At 43.7% G+C, this 18,389-nt stretch overlaps 1 protein-coding gene across 2 annotated transcripts in view; it reads left to right on the top strand.

Moving 5' to 3' along the window:
* The window catches only part of LOC129864054 (protein unc-13 homolog B-like), a 110,922-nt gene that overhangs the window by 19,626 nt on the left and 72,907 nt on the right, over window positions 1-18,389 (top strand). For both annotated transcript variants that reach the window (XM_055936608.1, XM_055936607.1), the window contains exons 3-7: window positions 8,334-8,433; window positions 14,597-14,714; window positions 14,948-15,071; window positions 16,805-16,878; window positions 17,419-17,464. In XM_055936608.1, the coding sequence (XP_055792583.1) occupies window positions 8,334-8,433; window positions 14,597-14,714; window positions 14,948-15,071; window positions 16,805-16,878; window positions 17,419-17,464 (462 nt within the window). The remainder of the gene's footprint in view (window positions 1-8,333; window positions 8,434-14,596; window positions 14,715-14,947; window positions 15,072-16,804; window positions 16,879-17,418; window positions 17,465-18,389) is intronic.

The following is an 18,389-nucleotide window of genomic DNA, read 5'->3' as shown; positions in this document are numbered from 1 at the left end:
TGTCAGCCTTCCAACCATCCGTGTTTTTCTGACTAATTTATTGGAAAACTGATGTGTCAATAATGAATGAAGACACTTGACTAAGGCATGTGTGGTGAGTTGGAGCGACAGACCGAGAGGTTCTGTCGCTCGTATGACTCAGTAACCTGGACAGATCTAAGTCTGCTATCATTTTATGTTCAAAGTTGGACAACTACTGTTTGATGGTCGGTCCACACGACAATCCAAGCGTGCTCTCTGTGTACGTGCATGTGCGGGTGTGTGTTCTTACCAGAAGAAACTCTCTGTCATATTCTCAGTCCTTTTTGCAAGGTGGAAGAGCTCTTTCAGAGAGAGACCACAATCACTAAGTGGCTCTGATCTAATCCAGGCCTCCTCCTCCTCCTCTAATCTTTGAACTTGTATTCATGAGAAGCAGCAAGTGTGTTCCAAGACGAGGCATGGGGCGTCTAATTAGTAATGGGGAGATGGGGAGTGTCTCCACTCCAGATCATGGTCGAAATGTCTGTATTGCTGATTGGCCTCCTGATACTCTAATTAGACCTGTTTCTTCTCAACCCAGAGCCCTATGCCTGGCTGTTTACCTGATGTCCCCACTGGAGACCTATACTGAGTGTACAAAACATTAAGAACACCTTCCTAATATTGCGTTTCAGACTCTTGTGCCCTTGGGGCATGGACTCTACAAGGTGTCGAAAGCATTGCACAGGGATACTGGCCGATGTTTACTCCAATGCACAATGTTGTGTCAAGTTTTCTGGATGTCCTTTGGGTGGTGAACCATTCTTGATAAACAAAACTCTGCAGCTTTACAGTTCTTGATACACTCAGTAGGTGCTCCTGGCACCTACTACCATACCCTGTTCAAAGACACTTAAATATTTTATTTGCCCAGTCACCCTCTGAATGGCACACATACACAATCAATTTCTCAATTGTCACAAGGCTTAAAAATCATTCATTAACCTGTCTCATCCCCTTCATCTATACTAATTGAAAGTGTAGATGAGTGACATAAATAAGGGATCATAGCTTTCACCTGGATTCACCTGGTCAGTCTGTCATGGAAAGAGCAGGTGTTCCTAATGTTTTGTACACTCGGTGTATAGCTTACAGCAGGTTTCAATATAACTAGACCTCTGGGACTGACAACATACTGCATTACCTCATTAGTGTCAATTAATGAATTGTTTATGTCTCTGTGGAATGTGGTGTGTCTATCAGGGATGTACAATATATTGGTGAACATATCGGAATCGGACAATATTAGCTAAAACTGCCAACATCGGTATCGACCGATTTCTAGTTTAATGCCCCGATGTGCAAAACCGATGTCAAAGCTGACGTGCATACCTATATGACGTAATGACGCCACGTAAACATTTGTGCTATACGTGCAACACAGCATTCCTAAACTAGCCCACAATGTCTGCTGTGTGGATCGAGCAGTCATTTGAAAGACTAACAAAATTTAAGTGAAACAACTCAAAGGCGAAATCCATTAAAGCCAAGATAATGGAATTCATTGCCCTTGACAATCAACCTTTCTCTGTCGTGGGTGATGTTGGCTTTCGCCGATTGGTTGAGCACCGGTACACACTACCAAGTGAGCTATTATTCAGATGTTGCCCTACCGAAGTTACACAGTAATAGCGTCACTGCTATTAGCTTCACGACATGCATACTTTGGAACACCGTTTGGGTCTTTGCATGTCAAAAAAGATACAGTAGCACTGTCAAAGCTGTACAAAAAAGTCTGCAAACACCGGCCACAAACGATGTGTTTACAATACCGCGTTGGTAATAAAGCATCATTTGTTCGACCGCAACTTCTGGGGCAGCTATCTTTAGCTTAGTACCTAGCTAGCATCCATACAACCAGCCTGAAAACAATGACCAGTAGAACCTGCAGTCATTTTCATTATTCTTAGCAATGATTTAGGAATCCTTGTAAGTATTAGCTATCAAATCAAAGTTTTTTCATCACGTGCGCTGAATACAACCTTACAAGGACATGCTTACTTACTCTAACCAATAGTGCAAAAAAGTTAATAGATGAACAATAGTTAAGTAAAGAAATAAAACAACAGTGGAAAACAGTAGTGAGGCTATATACAGTAGCGAGGCTACATACAGACACCGGTTAGTCAGGCTGATTTGAGGTAGTATGTACATTTAGATATGGTTAAAGTGACTATGCATATATGATGAACAGAGAGTAGTGTGAAAGAGGGGTTGGTGGGTGGTGGGACACAATGCAGATAGCCAGATTAGCCAATGTGCGGGAGCACTGGTTGATCAGGCCAATTGAGGTAGTATGTACATGAATGTATAGTTAAAGTGACTATGCATATATGGTAAACGGAGAGTAGCAGCAGTGTAAAACCCACTTGGCAGCAAGGCTCGCCCACTGGGGAGCAAGGCCCAGCCAATCAGAATGAGTTGAGACACCAAGGAACTTGAAGCTCTCAACCTGCTCCACTACAGCTTTGTCGATGAGAATGGGGGCGTGCTCAGTCCACCTTTTTTCCTGTAGTCCACAATCATCTACTTAGTCTTAGTTACGTTGAGGGACAGGTTGTTATTCTGGCACCACCCGGCCAGGTCTCTGACCTCCTCCCTATAGGCTGTCTCGTTGTTGTCGGTGATCAGGCCTACCACTGTTGTGTTGTCAGCAAACTTAATGATGGTGTTGGATTCTGGCCATGCAATCGTGGGTGAACAGGGAGTACAGGAGGGGACTGAACACGCACCCCTGGGGGGCTCCAGTGTTGAGGATCAGTGTGGCAGATGTGTTCCTACCTACCCTCACCACCTGGGGGCGGCTTGTCAGGAAGTCCAGGATCCAGTTGCAGAGGGAGGTCCAGGATCCTTAGCTTAGTGATGAGCTTTGAGGGTACTATGGTGTTGAACGCTGAGCTGTAGTCAATGAATAGCATTCTCACGTAAGTGTTCCTTTTGTCCAGGTGAGAAAGGGCAGTGTGGAGTGCAATAGAGATTGCATCATCTGTGGATCTGTTTGGGCGGTATGCAAATTAGAGTGGGTCTAGGGTTTCTGGGATAATGGTGTTGATGTGAGCCATTTACCAGCCTTTCAAAGCACTTCATGGCTACGGACGTGAGTGCTACGGGTCTGTAGTCATTTAGGCAGGTTGCCTTTGTGTTCTTGGGCACAGGGACTATGGTGGTCTGCTTGAAACATGTCGGTATTACAGACTCAATCAGGGACATGTTGAAAATGTCAGTGAAGACATCTGCCAGTTGGTTAGCACATGCCCGGAGCGCACGTCCTGGTAATCTGTCTGGCCCCGCAGCCTTGTGTATGTTGACCTGTTTAAGGTCTTACTCACGTCGGCTACGGAGAGCATGGTCACACAGTCGTCCGGAACAGCTGATGCTCTCATGCCTGCCTCAGTGTTGCTTGCCTCGAAGCGAGCATAGAAGTGATTTAGCTCGTCTGGTAGGCTCGTGTCACTGGGCAGCTCGCGGCTGTGCTTCCCTTTGTAGTCTCTAATAGTTTGCAAGCCCTGCCACATAAGACGAGTGTCGGAGCCAGTGTAGTATGATTCATTCTTAGCCCTGTATTGACTCTTTGCCTGTTTGATGGTTCGTCGCAGGGCATAGCAGGATTTCTTGTCAGCTTCCAGGTTAGAGTCCCGCACCTTGAAAGCGGCAGCTCTACCCTTTAGTTCAGTGGGAATGTTGCCTGTAATCCATGGCTTCTGGTTGGGGTATGTACGTACAGTCACTGTGGGGACGACGTCCTCGATGCACTTATTGATAAAGCCAGTGACTGATGTGGTGAACTTTTCAATGCCATCGGAAGAATCGCGGAACATGTTCCAGTCTGTGATAGCAAAACAGTCCTGTAGTTTAGCACCTGCTTCATCTGACCACTTTTTTATAGACCGAGTCACTGGTCTTTCCTGCTTTAATTTTAGCTTGTAAGCAGGAACCAGGAGGATAGAGTTGTGGTCGGATTTACCAAATGGAGGGCGAAGGAGAGCTTTGTACGCGTCTCTGTGTGTGGAGTACAGGTGATCTAGAATTTTTTTCCCTTTGGTTGCACATTTAACATGTTGATGGAAATTTGGTAGAACTGATTTAAGTTTCCCTGCATTAAAGTCTCCGGCCAATAGGAGCGGAGCCTCTGGGTGAGTGGTTTCCTGTTTGCTTATTTCCTTTTACAGCTGACCGAGTGTAATATAGGCTACACCTTCACAATAAATCCATTATTTAGACCGGTCTACAGAAGCATGATATGAAGAAAATGTAGTCTATTTCAGAAGAAAAGAATAGCATACTCTGAGTTGTCCTGACGTGGCTATGCCAAATGTCTGTGGGCTACAATAGTTAATTTAGCAGACAAGATTTGCTCATAATTCTGTGGCATTATTTTTTTAAATATTCTTTTTGTATATTTTATATAATCATAATATAATCACTTTCAAATGATTTGAGGGAATGCCCACATGCGGCGATTCAGTGTTGACCGGTCAACAAAGAAATATGTACTCCTATATGCTTAATTTATAGTTATTAATGCGACTTTAGTTCTACAAACCTTGGGCTACATGTTTTGATTTTTAATACTTTGTAAGGCGGCATGATGAGACTAATGATGGTTTGAAAAAAAGTTGCTTGAAAGGCATGAGCTCTGTTTTTTTGCGCAGGCTGTACACACTACATCAGTCACTAATTCCCAATTTGACAAGCACTTGATAATGCCTCGAATATCACGTCAGCATCCTCTTTGTGGCTGTAATGCACCCTAAACAAATCCAGGCCTTTTGCGGCCTGGAGTGCTGCATTGTGCCCTTCTCCCTGAGTGTGCTGCGCAATTCGAACCACCTCACTCACATGGCTCTGTCAGGTGATAGGGTCTTTCTAACAGGCTACAAGTGAAGACAGACACATCGGGGACGCCACTGTGTGCATATTGAAGAACTGTCCACATTTACTTTTCGTCAGCCAACAAGATGAGTAGGCCTAACGAACAGCAAAAGCACTAGCCTATGTCAATCTATCCCTCATAGTACAACAGTCGACCTATTCTGTGCAATAAATAAATATTCCAAACATAGTCTCGGACAGTTGTGGGATGTGATTGATGCCAAGTTAATACAACGAGTAGCATCAAAAAATAACTTTTATGCAATGTGGCTGACGCAACAGATCAGAACGTTTAGCTTAAAATGTTAAACTAATAGGCTATTTCTTCACATTATAAGTGCAGCAATGCGCACGTGGTAGTAGGCTATAAGCGCAAATGTTCCTTTAACGGAAAACACCATTATCAAAAGTGACCGCAAATGCAATTATGCATGTAATGCTTTTATTATAAAGGTGCATTTTTATGGTGAAAATTATCTTCCCCAAACTGGAAATTCACGCGCTGCTAATGTATGCCAGTTAGGCTCTACACCCCTTGTAAAGTGGATTCATGTGCTTAATTTTAATTAGTTATTTGGCCACTTCAGTTGTGATACAAACCTTATTAAAACATATAGGCCTATGGGCTAGGCTACATGAGGTGTGCAACTATGATTAGAAAAAGTCGCAAAAAAAAGCATTGTTTCTTATGCTGGGCATAATTCCCATGTGATAATATATAATTCACAAATGATAGGCTAATATTGTCACCCATCAGACTATTTCTTGATTTAATCTTGTCTTTACATATACTAAATAATATACAGTACCAGTCAAAAGTTTGGACACACCTACTCATTCAAGGGTTTTTCTTTATTTTTCCACATTGTAGAATAGTGAAGACATCAAAGCTATGAAATAACACACAAAATGGGTTAAAGAAAATAAAAATATATTTTAGATTCTTCAAAGTAGCCACCCTTTGCCTTGATGACAGATTTGCACATTCTTGGCATTCTGTCAACCAGCTTCACCGGGAATGCTTTTCCAACAGTCTTGAAGGAGTTCCCACATATGCTGACCACTTGTTGACTGATTTTACTTCACTCTCCATCTAACTTATTCCAAATCATCTCAATTGGGATGAGGTCGGGTGATTGTGGAGGCCAGGTCATCTGATGCAGCACTCCATCACTCTCCTTGGTCAAATAGCCCTTACACAGCCTGGAGGTATGTTGGGTCATTGCCCTGTTGAAAAACAAATGATACTCCCACTAAGTGCAAACCAGCTGGGATGGCGTATCGCTGCAGAATGCTGTGGTAGCCATGCTGGTTAAGTGTGCCTTGAATTCAAAATTAATCACTGACACTGTCACAAGCAAAGCACCATCATACCTCCTCCATGCTTCACGTTGGGAACCACACATGCGGAGATCATCCGTTCACCTACTCTGCGTCTCACAAAGATACGTCGGTTGGAACCAAATATCTCAAATTTGAACTAATTTCCACTGGTCTAATGTCCATTGCTCGTGTTTCTTGGCATAAGCAAGTGTCTTCTTATTGGTGTCCTTTAGTAGTGTTTTTTGTTGTTGCAGCAATTCGACCATGAATGCCTGACTCACCCAGTCTCCTCTGAACATTTGTTGTTCAGATGTGTCTGTTACTTTAACTCTGTGAAGCATTTATTTTGGCTGCAATTTCTGAGGCTGATAATTCTAATGAACTTATCCTCTGCAGCAGAGGTAACTTTGGGTCTTCCATTCCTGTGGCGTTCCTCATGAGAGCCAGTTTCATCATAGCGCTTGATGATTTTTGCGACTGCAATTGAGGAAACTTTCAAAGTTCTTAATGTTCCGGATTGACTGACCTTCATGTCTTAAAGTAATGATAGACTGTCGTTTCTCTTTGCTTATTTGAGCTGTTCTTGCCCTAATATGGACTTGGTCTCATGCCAGAATAATCAGAAACCTGGGCGTGGAGCAGAGGCTTGCTCTGTTCAAGCTTAAAATTCAGTTTTCAAGATTTCGACGTGCAACTCAAGCTTAACAGCAGGCCTGACAGCAATGATCCACTATACGGATAGCCACGCAAGCTTCACCCTCACGTCGGTTTTAACAAGATAAGTAGTGCTAGGTATCTACAGCCAATCCTGTAGGGGCTTAAAACTAGAATTAGCTTCGATTGGTCAATAGCACCACAGTGCACGCGACAAAAGTTCAGCTTTCCCCAACTTTGGTCCCACCCTGTTCATGTTCCCTTGTCCATGCTCGCACCAACCAACGGTCCCCCGCCCACTTTGCGTCCCCTTATTGAAAATTAGTTTTGTTGTTTCATCACCCCCAACGTGCTAGATGGACTTCTGCCATGAGAGCAATAGGATAAAATGACTTGCTCTGTGCTCACCCTGACCAAAATGTACGCTTCCATTGTAGCAGGAAAAAAACGCTAGATTTTGCGACACCCCAGTCTAGCTATGTTAGGCTACTGGAAATCTTTGCAGTTAGGCAACAAAAAAAGACATAATGGGACAACAAGAGAGCAGTTTTAACTGGTCATGATCAGGAGAAAGAAGTTTGCCCCACCTCTTTGTGACCTGTGGTGCCACATCTGCCCCTACAATAAATATGAAATGATTTGCCACTACCTGCTTCACAGTGATGACTTTTAAAAATGTTTATAAATCAAACAAGGTATTTTAACCTTGGTCTTTAAATTGATGGTATGAGAGATGACAGATACCTTTTCTGCTGTAGAAGCTGGTCTCGCCTGTCTCTGCGTCACGTAGTCCTACTGTACTGGCCTATGTCTCAGTGTCAGAGGTGAAATGGTGATCATGCCCAGAGCTATATTAGGGTGGCTGCTCTGCAGTGAGTGAATCACATCAGCCAGGAGAGAGGATGGATGGCTAGGCTATATCTGCTGCCTGCCTGGCTGTGTGGCACTCCTCTGTAGTGAGATTACCAGGGTCAGTGAATTGGTCTGGGTGCAGGGCGGTGGGGGGAAGGGATGGGGAAACTGACTTATCTGCTTTCACTCTCACCTACGTCTCCGACTGTCCTTCAGTCACACAAAGCCAAATTGAAGCAGTTGGCCAATCTAGCATTACTGTTACTATCCCATCATTGCTACGTCTGCCACCACAATTGTCTTTCTTACCTGTACGCATAAACTCTCCATCTGGCAAATCATTTGATGTCGTGCAGATTACTGCTCATGTCCTATAAAGACAAAGTAATATGGAGACTTGGTCTCCTACGTGTACACAGTAATCTACTCTCTTATTTCCTCTCAACATGACAATCTATCTTTGTAATGTGGTGAGCATAAGTGGAACTCGCTTATGTGGAACTCACCACCGAGTTTAGTACGAATATTATATATCAGTACCTCTTCCCACCATTACTTCATGTCATTATATGCAGGCTTTTCACCTCTTTTCCCTCCTTTCTGTGTTGCAGGTAAGTTCAATAGCTATGTGACGCTGAAGGTGCAGAATGTCAAGAGCACCTCCATCACCGTGCGAGGGGACCACCCATGCTGGGAGCAGGACTTCATGTTGTAAGTGACCAGTAACCACACACTTCTTAGACCTCTCTATTCCTGTCATATGCACTCAGTCTTTGTTTATTTGGATCCCCAAATAATTTTGCAGCAGCTTCTCTTCCTGACGTACACAAAACACGACAAGTAACGGAACACTGATACACTGATCGACAGGACAGTTACACACATGTTTAATACGAAGTGGTAGGCCACACAAGCTCACAGAACAGAGCTGAGTGCTGAAGCGTATAATGTGTAAAAATTGTCTGTCCTCAGTTGCGACACTCACTACCGAGTTCCAAACTGCCGCTGGAAGCAACGTCAGCACAAGAACTGTTCGTCGGGAGCTTCCTGAAATGGGTTTCCATGGCCGAGCAGGACACAAGCCTATGATCACCATGCGTAATGCCAAGCGTCAGCTGGAGTGGTGTAAAGCTCGCCACCATTGGACTCTGGAGCAGTGGAAATGTGTACTCTGGAGTGATGAATCATGCTTAACTATCTGGCAGTCCTATGGATGAATCTGGATTTGGCGGATGCCGGGAGAATGCTTCCTGCCCCAATGCATAGTGCCAACTTTAAAGTTTAGTGGAGGAGGCTAGGCCCCTTAGTTCCAGTGAAGGGAAATCTTAACGCTACAGCATACAATGACATTCTAGACGATTCTGTGCTTCAAACTTTGTGGCGACAGTTTGGGGAAGGCCCTTTCCTGTTTCAGCATGACAAAGCCCCCGTGCATAAAGCGAAGTCCACAAAGAAATGTTTTTCCGAGATCGGTGTGGAAGAACTTGACTGGGATGTACAGAGTCCTGACATTAATCCCATCGAACACCTTTGGGAGGAATTGGAACGCCGACTGCGAACCAGGCCTAATCGCCCAACATCAGTGCCCGACCTCACTAATGCTCTTGTGGCTGAATTGAAGCAAGTCCCCGCAGTTCCAACATCTAGTGGAGAGCCTTCCCAGAAGAGTGGAGGCTGTTATAGCAGAAAAGTGGGGACCAACTCCATATTAATGCCCATAATTTTGGAATGAGATGTTCAACAAGCAGGTGTCCACATACTTTTGGTCATGTAGTGTATGTCGTATAAGCCACAACATACTTGCTGTGTGTGGCGGATAGAAAACCAGTAGTCTGTCTGGAGGCTCTGTAAGTTTCAAGTGTCACATTTTCATACAGTGTCAACATACAATCAGGTAACATCAGGCTTGTTTTGTTTCAATGATGATCAGAGAGGAACGATGAAGGGAGGGTCTATGGCTCTGAGCTCAACAGACTTATTGTAACAGTACAGTATATCCTCCATGCTCAGCCACTAACACCTTTATTTGATTAAGGCTGACTGTCTTTTGGAATTATGCAGCAGACGCAACCACCTGAGTACTCTTACACTCAGACAGGTGAGAGCAGGGCAGCTAGTCTGCCTCTGGTGCTAATGGTATGTAGCTACAGTTCAGGTTTATGATGTTCAGACAGTAATATGTGAGAGCAGGCCACAGTCGGGGATTTCCAGGAATGTTTTGTCCCCGTTGTTGCCTGCCAGGTGGGTTGTTGTTTCGGGAAAGTTAGCTTACCTGTTCTCACAGCTATTCACTTCCTCATGGTTACTCATTTAATTTCCTCTTTTCAGTGTTCCGTATGTAGGCTGTGCTGTTTTTAGCTCTAGGCTTACTCCTGTGTGTGCGCATCTGTGTATGCAATTTTTATGATATTTTTCCACATCTGTCTCAAGGATGTTTCTGAGTGTAAATGCTTGGTTCTGTAGTACTGTTCATGAAACACAATGTGTTAGCACCTGTTACTCCTGTATGTAAATCATGTTTATCAAATGTCAAACTGAAGTCCTAAACCAATGAACAGGACACTGTGTGATCCAGCTGAGGTAATCGGTTTAAGTGCTAGGGCATGGCATTTTCATGGCAACATTTGTATCTATTGTAGGAAAAGTCTGAAGTTTACTGTTAACTTGAAACTGGCTCTGCTGGATTTCTTTCTTCTCCAATGACGTGTTTCCTTGCCAGAAAGATGTAGCCTGTTGGTTCTGTGGGTCAACCTTTTATGTAACAGATTCACATAATTGATATTGATTGCATACTATGTAATTGACTCACAGAGTACTTAAGTGGATGGATGCACCTTTATCCTCTTAATGAGATAGCAGATTGCCAAATGGTATTTTGGTTTGTCAGGCCAGGCTTCTGTTTCTATGCTAGCCAGAGGGCCTTGGAGACTAGAGTCCAGTCCAGACTACAGTTTCCTTGTGAGATAATGGCCATCCCCACCAAGAGACCGGCTCAGGCCACCAGGGCTGACAGAAAACGGGAATGTAGCGAAAGCTATGGATCGATATATCCACCGTACACCCCAGCTCACCTTATTTCTAGGGCTGTTTCCATAGCGCCTGTGCTATGCTGCTCAGTCATTAGAGACAGGATATTGTTCTTTAGGGATACAAATACAACGCTGGGGGTGTTTTGTGTCCACTGCTAGAGCTTAGCCTATGTAATGTTTAAGAGCCTACATGGGATTGTCGCATTGAACTGATGGCTTATGTTTACACAAACTGTAATGGTGTTGTCTTTGACTGTGTTGTCTCTCACTGTTTCCGCAACAGGGTGCTCCAGAAAGTGACATAGAGGAGCGCCTTAATGTTTCTGTGCTTGAATTTTTTTATTTATTATATGTTTCACCTTTATTTAACCAGGTATTTAACCACATGGGATAAACGAACATACAGTCAATAACACAATAGAAAAATCTATATACAGTCTGTGCAAATGTAGTAAGATTAGGGAGGTAAGGCCATGGTGGCGAAATAATTACAATTCAGCAATTGAACACTAGAGTGATAGATGTGTAGAAGATGAATGTGCAAGTAGAGATACTGGGGTGCAAAGGAGCAAAAAAATAAATGACAACATGGGGATGAGGAAGTTGGGTGGGCTGTGTACAGGTGCAATGATCGGTAAGCTGCTTTGACAGCTGACGCTTAAAGTTAGTGAGGGGAATATGACTCCAGCTTCAGTGATTTTTGCAATTCGTTCCAGTCATTGGCAGCAGAGAACTGGAAGGAAAGGCGGCCAAAGAAGGAGTTGGCTTTGGGAATGACAAGTGAAATATACCTGCTGGAGCGCGTGCTACGGGTGGGTGCTGCTATGGTGACCAGTGAGCTGAGATAAGGCAGAGTTTTACCTAGCAAAGACTTATAGATGACCTGGAGCCAGTGGGTTTGGAGACGAATATGAAGCGAGGGCCAGCCAACGAGAGCATACAGGTCGCAGTGGTGGGTAGTACATGGGGTTTTGGTGACAAAAAGATGGCACTGTGATAGACTACATCCAATTTGCTGAGTAGAGTGTTGGAGGCTATTTTGTAAATGACATCGCCGAAGACAAGGATGGGGAGGATAGTCAGTTTTACGAGGGTATGCTAGGCAATATGAGTGAAGGATGCTTTGTTGCGATATAGGAAGCCGATTCTATATATAATTTTGTATTGGAGATGCTTAATGTGAGTCTGGAAGTAGAGTTTACAGTCTAACCAGACACCTAGGTATTTGTAGTTGTCCACATATTCTAAGTCAGAAACTGTCCAGAGTAGTGATGCCAGACGGGCGGGCGGGTGCGGGCAGCGATCGGTTGAAGAGCATGCATTTAGTTTTACTTGCATTTAAGAGCAGTTGGAGGCCACTGAAGGAGTGTTGTATGGCATTGAAGCTCGTCTGGAGGGTTGTTAACAGTGTCCAAAGAAGGGCCAGAAGAATACAGAATGGTGTCCTCTGCATAGAGATGGATCAGAGAATCACCAGCAGCAAGAGCGACATCATGGATGTATACAGAGAAAAGAGTTCGGCCCGTAAATTGAACCCTGTGGCACCCCCATAGACTGCCAGAGGTCCGGACAACAGGCCCTCCGACTTGACACACTGAACTCTATCTGAGAAGTAGTTGGTGAACCAGGCAAGGCAGTCATTTGAGAAACCAAGGCTGTTGAGTCTGTCGATAAGAATGCGGTGATTGACAGAGTCGAAAGCCTTGGCCAGGTCGATGAAGACGGCTGCACAGTATTGTCGTTTATCGATAGTGGTTATGATATCGTTTAGGACCTTGAGCGTGGCTGAGGTGCACCCATGACCCGCTCGGAAACCCGATTGCATAGCGGAGAAGGTACAGTTGGTTTCGAAATGGTCGGTGATCTGTTTGTTACCTTGTCTTTCGAAGACTTTAGAGAGGCAGGGTATGATAGGTCTGTAACAGTTTGGGTCTAGAGTGTCTCCCACTTTGAAGAGGGGATGACCGCGGCAGCTTTCCTATCTTTAGGGATCTCGGGCGATAAGAAAGAGAGGTTGAACAGGCTAGTAATAGGGGTTGCACTAATTGCGGCGGATAATTTTAGAGAAAGAGGGTCCAGATTGTCTAGCCCTGCTGATTTGTAGGGGTCCATAATTTGCAGCTCTTTCGGAACATCAGCTATCTAGATTTGGGTGAAGGAGAAATGGAGGAGGCTTGGGCAAGATGCTGTGGGATTGCAGAGCTGTTGACCGGGGTAAGGGTAGCCAGGTGGAAAGCATGGCCATCCGTAGAAAAATGGTTGAATGAAGTCTCAAAACAAACTCATCTGGTTGCCATGGAGACACTCAGTTAGGCATTACTCCATCCTACCCATGCTTTTGGAGTGTCTTTTAGAAAGTAATGGGAAAAATAATAAATGCAGTAGAATACATGGTGTGTTCTGTGTAGTGCTTATTTTCCAGCGTTGTTTTCCAAAGCCTGTTTGTCCCTGTGCTGCAGGAGCCTGTTCATTCCCATCTCACTCCACAAACAATGGGAAGCTCAAATGGAACATTAGTTAATCAATCAATCAAATGTATTTATAAAACCCTTTTTACATCAGCCAATGTCACAAAATGCTGTACAGAAACCCAGCCTAAAACCCCAAACAGCAAGCAATGCAGATGTAGAAGCATGGTGGCTCGGAAAATCTCCCTAGAAAGGCCGGAACCTAGGAAGAAACCGAGAGAGGAACCAAGCTCTGAGGGGTGGGCAGTCCTTTTCTGGTTGTGCCGTGTGGAGATTATAGATGTTCAAACGTTCATAGATGACCAGCAGGGTCAGATAATAATCACTGTGGTTGTAGAGGGTGCAACAGGTCAGCGCAACAGGTCAGCACCTCAGAAGAAAATGTCAGTTGGCTTTTCATAGCCGATAATTCAGAGTTAGAGACAGCAGGTAGAGAGAGAGTCCAAAAAAGCAGGTCTGGGACATGGTAGCTCAATACATAGTGAATGAAACCATTATACATTTATTAGACAATCACTGTGTCGCTGTCTTTCTACTGATCTTTATCTCTCTATTAATGGATTTTTGAATGCTGTTTTCACGGTGGAGTGGGTCTATGGGTTCTTTAATTTGTGTTTCTATGATGCGGAACGATAGAGAGAGCTCAAAGTGAAGTCGGTGTGCGATTGATCAAAAAGAGTCTTGGTTTAATATTTTTTAATAAATGTAAAAAATTGTCTACTCATTCTTTTATATTTGTTTTATAAAAGTACTATATGACTGTAAGCAGTTTATACAAGTACATGTTTGCATTCACTGTGGCCACGTAAGAGCCGAAGAGATGTGAAGGTGATTGGTCTGCTCATTACAGTAATAGTGTTGTCGTCATTTGGTACATCGCCTTTAGTGTTGGTGGTTTAGAATATTTTTGTTTGCACCTGGGCTCACTCTTAATGCCACCTTTACTGAGGGCAGTGCACTTTTGATAAGTATCTCTTCTCTCATCTTCCTTTTGAAGTGCCGCAAATGCAAATGAGATGAAGAAATTATGAGCAATGGTTGCTTTCAAGTGAGATGCTCTTTTATTGTCAGCAATCTGTATTTGCATCCTTTTCAATGGCAAATTAAGTATGGAAGGCATCACGACATCTGACATGATGCATAGGCCTAATCAAAGACCAAGGGATCAGTGAACAGCCAGACAGCGCTTAACCCTAGTTTCTGTTATAATTATTTTAATTTCATGGAGGTGACTCAATACATAGGGAATGAAACCATTATACATTTGTTAGACAATCACTGTGTCGCTTTCTTTCTACTGATCTGTCGCTCTATTAAACTGTGAGTCTGTATTGAATGAGAGTTGATTATGATTGCCTCTCTCTCCTGTTTCTCCAGTGAGATCAACTGTTTGGACCTGGGCCTCATTGTGGAGGTGTGGAACAAAGGCCTTATCTGGGACACCATGCTGGGGACTGCCTGGATCCCCCTCAAGAGCATCCGCCAGTCAGAGGAGGTGAGAGGGGCAGATGATACACTCATACAACGTTACACACCCCCAACACAACTGGCCAAAACATTTAGAGCACACACATCCAGCTCCGATGTTGAAAACCAACATTTACAACACACAGTTCAGATTTTATATAAAACATGTACAGAGTAGTTTGGGCACTGGTTCACCTCCCAGTTACTTTAATCTGGTCTCTCTGTCTATGACCTCTGACCTAGCCCTTTCTCTTCCCTCAGGAGGGCTCAGGGGACTGGACCTTCCTGGATGCTGAGGTTTTGATGAAGGCTGATGAGATCTACGGCACCAAGAACTCAACACACCACCAGGTTCTTCTGGACTCGCGCTTTGAGCTGCCCTTCGGTAAAATGTTATATTGATCACAATGTTTCTGTTGGGCCCTTAGCTTCCCATAGGATATCTATTTTATATCATATGTTATCTCTTTAAATGTTTTTGTTGATTCTGTACTATATACCAGGGTCCATTGTCCATCAAACTGTGTCTACACTTACTACACTTACAGTAGCTACAGTTGGTATGATGCTGAAATGTTATGGGTCTGTTTTTGTAGATGGAACATGTATAGGGCACAGTAATGATTATACAGTAGTAGCCTTCTCCAGTGACCTGTGCTTTAACATACGCCACCACACCTGATATTGATTGGTTGAAATCCCAGCAGGTTGCGTAGCGAGCCTTTTGGATGCAGCCACTCTCATCTCTTCACTGAGGGAGAACAGTTATGTAATTTACGGATCACTTTCTACATCGCTGTCCCTTAACTTTGCCTGTATTGGTGTCTTTGTGCATCAAATCACATTTTATTTGTCACATGCTCTGAATACAACAGGTGTAGACTTTACCGTGAAATGCTTACTTACATGCCCTTAACCAACAATGCAGTTTAAGAAAATATTTACTAAATAAACGAAAGTACACACGAAAGTACACGTTGGAGAAAACACCAATACACCTGTACTGTGTTTTCTCCAACACACTGGCTTCCAAGTTAAGCGTGCATTTTTTTAAAGAAACAGTGCGCCTTGCGGGGTTGTGTTTTGGAGGACGCACGGCTCTCGACCTTCGCCTCCTGAGTCAGTACGGGAGTTGTAGCGATGGGACAAGACTGTAAGCACAAACTTTTATATCAAATTAATCAATCAATCAAAAACTGTGCTTGGCCACACAGTCGTGGGTGAACAGGGAGTACAGGAGGGGATTAAACACATGCCCCTAAGATCAATAAGTTAAAGGTGTTTGTCTGTGAGAGGGACTAGAGAAGCTTTCAGGTGTTTAAGGGCAGGCCTTTGAAGGTAGCAGTAGGGATGGGAGGCTGTGTGTTTGTCTGGGTTCTGTGTACCACTGATCCCATTCATTCACCAGGACAGGGGTTTGGTTTCATCTACCTTTGAACCTCTGGCGTTTGTGTTCAGCTCTCTTTAAAGTCCAAGGTTTTCCCATTGAATTTAAAAAATATATATATTGCTGTAAATGAATATAGGGGAATGATGATAAATGAATATAGGGTAAATGTTAAATGAATATAGGGGAAACACTTTAATGTCCAGTGTCTCTCTGTAAAGGATCATGGGACATCAGGTCACAGGGAGGGAGAGGGGGTCTGCTCTAACAGACCAGTGGTTTGGTAGGAGGCATCAATGTATAATATACCTGTCTGCACATTATTGTCAGTTGTTAGGCTGGTAATGTCGTCAAGTTAAGTTTTGCACAGTTTTGCAGTCTCTAGAAGTCTAGTGCTCTGCACTTATGTCACTGAAGTTCTGTCCCTGTCAGTATTAACGTCATTGCCTTGTGCTCTTCTGGGTTTTCATTTGCATCTGTCATGACAAACATTACTACAGTGGAGCCCTGTCATTCATGGTCCCTGTCCCCCAACAGTACAGTTTCAGGACATAGCCAACTATTTTTAATGTCTCTTTCCTAAGTGGCTCATTATATATTTAAAAGGACCATGAATATATAATAGCAGCATGGTGTATGTTGGAGAGTGGATGGTTTAGGATGGTATGGGGTAGGGCAGGATGCAGCTCACCAGTCATCCCACTCTGTGTGTGTGCACCCCTCTCTATCAGACATCCCAGATGACGAGGCGCAGTACTGGACCGGCAAGCTGGATCGCATCAACACTATGAGGATCTATGATGAGGTAAGGCCTACCCTACATGCCAAGGCGCTATTTCACCAGGAACATATGTCAAAAATGTAGTAACAAATTCTACCTATTTATATTTCAAGCAGTTAGAGGTAAAGTATTTTCGAAAATACCCTCTCTATGTTTACATATTGTAAAGTTCCCAGTACAATGCGGTTGAATGTTCTGTAACCTTATCTCCAGATTACACTTGGCTCTCTGCATTCACTAGCATACAGTAAAATACATGGAAATGGAAGATGGGATTAACCCTGTTGTCATATGACATTTTCCTCATCTCGCTTTTGCATGTCACAAACTCTGGTTAGGTACAGTATTGACATGAGCGTGTGTTTATCACTGTGTGCTCTGAAGTGATAGTGTAGATGGTAGGTCTAACTATTGCATGCATCGGCATTGAAGTCATGGTGGTGATGACAATATTATGACAAATGCAGGAGTTTGAGATTGCTGATGATGATGATATGTTTTTGTGGATTATGATGGTCAAAGGTCACAATTCTTCTCCTCTCCTCTCTCTGGTACCCTCTGCAGGATCAGGTCCAGAGACGCCTCATGCCTCCCGCTGCCTCCCAATGCTGTGAGTGGGACTGACTTCCACTAGATGGAGCTCTCTCATCAGCCTTGTCTCCCTCTGTCTTCCATTAGTTTGGGCTTTTTATGTTATTTATTTCCTTGTCCTATTCCTGAGTTATGTGTAAATCTCCTAGCCCAGAGTTGACATCAAGTAAGCCTTTTTATCCAATCTTAATTTTCCAGAACAGTCACTACTTATCCAAAGTTATGAAGAATGTCAACACAGGGATGCCATGTTCATGCATGTCTGCTAGTGGTGTCTCTGTTTGTCCACTGTGTATGTTATGGTCATAATTCCCCCTCCCAAGTCAGGCACTGTTTTTGCATACTCTCCACTACCTCTCACTTTACTTCTCCGCCAACACCCTCACCAGGCAACTTTTTCGGATGGACTGACACACTGAGTATGTAATACACAGTCTTTTTCTGATGAATTCTAAACCTTCCCAAAGCTTCACCTTGGCCAATCCTCAATGCTTTGTGCATGTTTCCCAGCACCAACAATAGTCGCTACAGCCAGGGGAAATATCCACCAGCCCCACTTCATCGCACCATCTGAGTTTCATCATCTATATCAATTTCCCCACAGGACATGGAAACACAAATATGGTTATTATTACTACCTCCATGTAAACATAACTGGACAATAGCAGTTAGGCCTAGATCTATGTTTTTGTAGTCAGCGGGTGACCTTGATAAAGCATAGTGGCAGTTGTTGACTTCCTGAACAGATGTCTGTGAGATGCAACCGCATCATCACACAGACAGGGGGCACTGTTTGTCAGCCTGTGTTCAGGTGTCACCTTGACAACTTGTTTTCCCCTCTGATTTTTAGAGATATCAATACATCAGTTTGTCCTGATCTATCATATCATATCAGATCTCACATATCAGTCTGGAGCGATAAGGCCTATGTCCCCTTAAGCAGG

The sequence above is a fragment of the Salvelinus fontinalis genome, chromosome 10, assembly GCF_029448725.1.
Source record: "Salvelinus fontinalis isolate EN_2023a chromosome 10, ASM2944872v1, whole genome shotgun sequence".
In the NCBI taxonomy this organism is placed as follows: Eukaryota; Metazoa; Chordata; class Actinopteri; order Salmoniformes; family Salmonidae; genus Salvelinus; species Salvelinus fontinalis.
This window is presented reverse-complemented; position numbering and strand designations above follow the sequence as displayed.